General features: G+C 45.0%; 1 protein-coding gene and 1 pseudogene across 1 annotated transcript in view; both read left to right on the top strand.

Annotated features, from left to right (window-relative positions):
• Positions 1 to 1,481: 1,481 nt before the first annotated feature.
• Positions 1,482 to 5,709, top strand: LOC102013992 (annotated as a pseudogene).
• A 345-nt stretch (positions 5,710 to 6,054) lies between these two features.
• Positions 6,055 to 6,362, top strand: part of Mars2 (methionyl-tRNA synthetase 2, mitochondrial) — a gene marked incomplete in the record, with an annotated part of 2,903 nt that continues 2,595 nt past the window's right edge. The window contains 1 exon segment of the mRNA XM_013512032.1: positions 6,055 to 6,362. Within this exon segment, the coding sequence (XP_013367486.1) occupies positions 6,111 to 6,362 (252 nt within the window).

Raw genomic sequence — 6,362 nt, 5'->3', positions numbered from 1 at the left:
CATCTGAAGCCAAGAGAAACCATCTGAGAGCCAAGAGAAACCTTTTAGCCTTTAAGTTGTTAGGTCAGGTATTTTGTGTTAGCAACAGAACAGTGACTAATACACCCTTCATATACTTACCAGTTATATAGACCAAGATTTGTATTTCTTTTATAGCCTGGTTTTACAGCATCACACACTGAAACATTTTTATGGCTTTGTAATTTTTCAGTATCCAGTAGTTACACTATTCTTTTTTTTTTTTTTTTGGTTCAGGAGATTGAACCCAAGCACATGCTAAGCACGTGTTCTACCACTGAGCTACACTAGCTCAGTAGCCTCTTTATTTGTTTATTTTTCTAGGTCAGTAGTTTCCACACTGTGTGTGGCAGAGTCCTCTGGCTCGAAGGCAGAGTGAGCTCTAGGGAAGAGAAGAGCTCTGGTTACAGGGGGGCAGGCAGGGCTCTGGGGGCCCCTCCACCTCTCTCCCAGCAAGACAACTTAGCTGTTGTCAGTTTCATACAACAGAAACAAAAAACCACGATTTTCAGAAAATGATACCATTTACAACACTGTAAATACACTACTGTATGTGGTTTCCGGGAGTAAATTTATGGAACTATTAAGCCAGACTAATTTATAGAAAGTTATAACTTTATTGAACACCACCAAAGGAGACTTAAGTAAATGGAAAAACATTCATAGTCGCTTTTCTGGACACTTAATACTGTGCATGCACTCATCTCCTCTGGCCCTTGATTCTGTCATTGAGCTGTAGACTTAATGCAGTAGTGACCTAAACCTCAATGGGTCTTCTGCATGGAACTTGTCGAGTTGGCATTCATATTTTTATGTAGGAGATAGAGGGACAAGAACGGCTAAGATTATTCTGAAGAAGGAGGAGAGATGAATTCTCTGTGTATTTAGGGTACAGCTGTAGTAATTCAAAGTTTTCAGCAAAGCACAAATTGGCCAACACAGCAGAATAAGGAGTGTAGGAGTGGAAGCGGTGTGTAGTGATTTACTACCTCATAGAGACAGCTGCACAGATCGTGGGGAAGAGGAACTGGAAAAACTGCTTAGCCACAGGGGGAAACTAGATCGCGACCTCTGACACCCAAAAATGTCAATTTTAAGGCTGGGCTGTAGGTCAGTGGAGTTTCCCTAGCATGGGCAATGCCCTGGTTTCATTCCCTAGCAGCCCCCTCCACACATCTATTCTACATGGAATACTTAAACAGCAAAGATTTTATGCTTTTACATGAAAACGGATATTTATTCTGACCTAAGAGTATAAGGATATTTTTAAGACAAAAATGACAGTCACAAATTGTGACAGATTCTACCATATCAAAGTTAAGGACTATTTATTAAAATTTCTGAAAGTGAGGCCAGAAGTGGTGGTGCACACTTATAATCCCAGTACTCTGGGAGGCTGAAGCAGGAGGATCAATTGCAAGTTCAAATCCAGCCTGGGCAACTTAGCGAGACCCTGTCTTAAAATAAAGAATAAAAAGGGCTGGAGATGTAGCTCAGTGCGAAGGCCCTGGGTTCAGTCCTACTCCCCCGACAACTGTTCTACCTCTGAGGCTTTTGGGAGACATTTTAGATCCAAGGCATGACAGCACATCACAAAAGAAGTACGTACGGTTCACTGATGTATGAAGAGATGCTCAATTTTACTTATATTTGGAGGAGTACAAATCAAGACAATAGTGAAAAACCATTTTTAAAGACTTGCGGCAAAATATACAAAATATAAAATTTCCCACTTTAGGTATTTTAGTATACAATTTAGTGAGATTAGGTACACTCACCATGCTGTACAATAATCATTACTTTGGTCCAGAATCTTTTTGATACTTAAAGAAGAAACTCCAGATCCAGTAAGTATTAATCCTCCATTCCAACTTTTGTGGCTGGCTTCTTTTATTTAACATATTTTTAAAGGTGTATGCATGTGGTAGTATTCCATTCCTTTTAATGGCTGAATAATATTCCACTGCATGGATATACCTTATACTTTATTTTCAATCCATTCATCAGATGATGGACATTTGAACTGCTTTCCCTTTTTGGCTATTGTGGACATTAGTGATGCAACACTTTGCATCCAATTGACTGGTAAAAATGAAGAAGACAGACAAGATGAAGTACTAGGGAGCTCTCTTCAAGATGGTGTTGCTGATGGAAATGTAAATGTGTTTAACCATGTTGGGGACAACTTCATATTCTGTTGTGAGACTGAGCACTGTGACAGTCAAGGTGGACTGTGAACTTGATTGGTTTGGGAGCTGCATAGGGTGTTAATAAAGCACAGCCCTGAAGGGCACAGTATTTGGTGGGTGGGGAGGTGTGATCCCGGGGTCGGCCTGGTCCCTCACCCCCTCCTCTCTGGCACCGCTCCATGTTCTGCTTTCCAGCCATCATGAACGAAGCAGATTTGCTCCGCTGCACCCTTCTGCCATGAGATTTCTGCTTGAGGCCAGCCGGACGTGGACTTAACCTTTTGAAACTGAGCTATATTGAAACTCTCCTTTTGACCAACGCGTACGAGCATAAGAGGAGCACAGCTATTTTGCTGAGAGACTGTATCAGGAGGGGAAGAATATCACTAGGGAGGCTGAAATTGCACAGAAGACCTGGACTGGAACAAGTTGAAATCATCGCAGAAGGATAAAGTTTGACAGTTTATGATCTTCATACAATCTAGTGAAAAAACTGCTGTAAATTGTCTTCCTCAAAATGACTGGAAGTTAGATGTTGCAAGAGATAATTTTTTCTAAAATCCTGAACTTTATATATGAGAGAGTGTAAAAGGATCACTGGACAGGAAGAAGTTAGAACAACTATACAATAGATACAAAGATCCTCAAGATGAAAATAAAGTTGGAACAGATGGTATACAGCAGTTCTGTGATGACCTGGCACTTGGTCCAGCCAGCATTAGTGTTTTGATCATTGCATGGAAGTTCAGAGCAGCACCACAATGTGAGTTCTCCAAGTCGGAGTATATGGATGGCATGACAGAATTCGGATGTGACAGCATAGAAAAGCTAACGGCTCAAATACCCAAGATGGAGCAAGAATTGAAAGAACCAGGATGATTTAAGGATTTTTACCAGTTTACTTTTAGTTTTGCAAAGAATCCAGGACAAAAAGGATTAGATCTAGAAATGGCCACTGCCTACTGGAACTTAGTGCTTAATGGAAGATTTAATTCTTAGACTTGTGGAATAAATTTTTGTCAGACGATCACAAATGATCAATACCAAAAGATACTTGGAATCTTCTTCTAGACTTCAGTACTGTGATCGCAGATGACATGTCTATTTATGATGAAGGAGGGGCATGGGCTGTTCTCACCAACGACTTTGTGGAATTTGCATGCCCTCAAACTGGTGGGACAAAAAGTACAACAATGTAACACTGAAGGAACCTTCCGGAATGTACATATTCAGTACAATAAATACAACGGAAAATTGCAGTCAGTTTCTGCTGGCTGGACTGAACTGAAGACCAAGCCTCACTATCCAGACTGAGGGTTGAGACAAAACTTTAAGGCTACATTTTGGACCATATCATACTTCATTCTTCTAATGGTGGTTTGGGCTTGTCTTATAGTCTGGGCCTCTCTACACATTTATAATTCCAACATTGTGGATTTCATCTTATCTGTGGACCATCCTAGTTTATTCTCCCATACGTCTTAGGAGCTTTCTGGTGGTTATTTTGGGGTTTCCATTCTTGCATAAAGCACAACGCTCATTTGCCATAAGAATTAAACATAATGAACATTGCAAACAATTTATAAAAACTTCTTAAATATACGCTTTGGGCTAATTGAAACTCTCCTTTCAGTTGTGGCTCTCGGACATTGAGTCCCAGCGATGGGAGAGCTGACTAATACAAACCTCATATCCTCTGCGATCCAGCACTTCCATTCTCTGGTACACATCCAGGAAAAGTTTTAGTATATAAATACCAGGAGACATACAGAAGCATGTGAACAGCAGTACTGTTCCTACGAGCAAAACATGTGAGCCATTTCTTTCAAGTTCTGTTCTACCAGAAATGAAGGAAATGGAGTGGGGTCGAGAATTTTTCTATCTTAAGATGGGAGAAAAATACTCTGCTTCTGCGCTGAAGCACCGACTCGATGGGAGCATGGAGTTCGGGTGGGGGAGGGAGAGAGAACTGCTGGGAACCTGAGGTTTGTCTTGAGCTCCGAGGGTCTGTATTAGGTACCACGACTTTCACATCTTACCTATCCCTTCCCTGCCCTTCTTGAGCTGCTCGATTAAACAGAGCAATCTACTGAGCACTCAGTGGACCCGTGCTTTCCTTTTGTGCCTCCTGTACAGAACCCAGCTGGGCCTTCTCCCACGTCACCACAGAAGTCACAGCCGACTCCACAGCCCTCGTCTTACACGGCACAGCAGCCAAAATGAGACAGCCGTGGCTACACGCAGCAGCACGGATGAATCTCAGTAACAAAACGCTGAAGGAGGGTTCGGTTAGAGGAGAACACACAGTGTTACACCCTCCTTGAGAATGTTCACATACAAGCCAGAGTACTCGATGTGCTACTGGGATGTAACAAGAGCACGCGATATCAAGGATGCACAAGTTCAAAATTCAGGTCAGTGATGACCTCTGGAATGAAGACGGGGCGAGAAAACCAGCACACAGATCTGAATCACTGCGAATCTTTCTGTTCAGTCGTCCTTAAACTTCAGTGTGCATCAGAATCCCCAGGAGAGCTGCTTAAAACCTAGATTTTGGGGGCAATCTCAGAGTTTTTGCTTCAGTAGGTGACATGGGATCTAAGACTGTGCATTTCTCTCATAGCTCTGGGGCCGCCCGTGCTGTTTTGGGCACCACCCTTTGAGAACTTCCACTTGCACTAAGGCTGAGCTGTGGGTTTACAAGGGCTCCGGCGCACTTTATTATTAAGCACATGCAATACCATCTACATTGATTTGGGGGGTCAGGGAGATCAACAGCAGAACAAAGATGAGAGGGTGTTATGAACCAGGAGTTATTAATAATCCAATTCTGAGCTCCTGAGTTCTCTCCCTGCAAGTCAGGCTTCTGTTCCTACGAGCAAACCTGAAAAACACAGTTCTAGAAAAATTTCAAGACCATTTTAAAAAGAACATGATTGCAGGGTGTTGTGGTGCATGCTTGTAATCCCAGCATTCTGGAAGGCTGACGCAGGAGGATTAGAAGTTACAATTCAACCTCGGTAATTTAGCGATTTAGTAATTTAACGATTTAGTGAGATCCTGATTTAAAAGAAAAAGTACGAACAGTTGTTTTTTTTTGGTGGTATTGAGGATCAAACCCAGGGCCTCTGCACTAAACCACGCCCCAGCCTTTTACACAGCTCTTTATGCTGAGGTATGCTAATTCGCTAAATTGCCTAGGCTGGACTGGAACTGGTGATACTCCTGCCTCAGCCTTGCAGAGTGCTGGGATTACTCGTGTGCGTTACCACTCCTGGTTTAACAACTGCTTTTGAGAAATGTCTATGAAAATTATTTCTCCCTGTACGCACAATAATAATATATTGCATTTCATCTCCCTGAATATCAATAAACTTTGGGAAGCACTTGGCAGATCACAAATATACCTCTTGTGAATTCAGCAGAAATTGTGTTCAGATAAAAGATTCCTCCCACTTCTTCGGTTCTCGGCCTTCCCTTAATTAATTAATTCCAGGTAATTAATTACCTTTCTTCCTCCCCGCCTGATCTGGTTGAGATAACACGTAGAGGACGTATGCAGAGGTCCTACTCTACGTCCTCCGGTGTGAATTCTGCGACCCGAGAACCACACTCATGCGCACAAGCAGCTCAGCGCAGAAGGGAAAACACCCGCACGCGCAGTCACAAGTCCAGGGCGGAAGCTCATCCTGCCAGCTTATCGCCAGCCTCTCCCCAGCACAGCCCCTGGGACTTCCGCCAGGGGCCCGCCCGCAGCCGGAAGCGGCGAAGGAAGGCGCCGGAAGCCGACGCCCGACAGGATTCCATTGGCTGCTGGGCCGGAAGCTGCGCGTGCTGCCGGCGCATGCGCCGCCCCCACGTGCTTCCGGGACGCCGTGTGCCCCGCTGCGGCCGGCGCGCGCGATGCTGCGAGCCTCAGTCCTTCGGGCTCTGGGGCGCCCGGCGGCCGCTAGGGTCCCTCTCCTGGGGGGCCCCGGCGCGCGCCGCTACGGCTCTGGTGCCCCGACTGTCGGCGAGGACGCGGCCCACGCGCGCGCCTACTTCACCACGCCCGTCTTCTACGTGAACGCCGCGCCGCACATCGGGCACCTGTACTCGGCGCTGCTGGCCGACGCCCTGTGCCGCCTCCGCGGCCTGCGGGCTCCCGGCGCCGCC

This window comes from Chinchilla lanigera, unplaced genomic scaffold, assembly GCF_000276665.1.
Source record: "Chinchilla lanigera isolate Chin_1 unplaced genomic scaffold, ChiLan1.0 scaffold00002, whole genome shotgun sequence".
NCBI classification, from domain to species: domain Eukaryota; kingdom Metazoa; phylum Chordata; class Mammalia; order Rodentia; family Chinchillidae; genus Chinchilla; species Chinchilla lanigera.
This window is presented reverse-complemented; position numbering and strand designations above follow the sequence as displayed.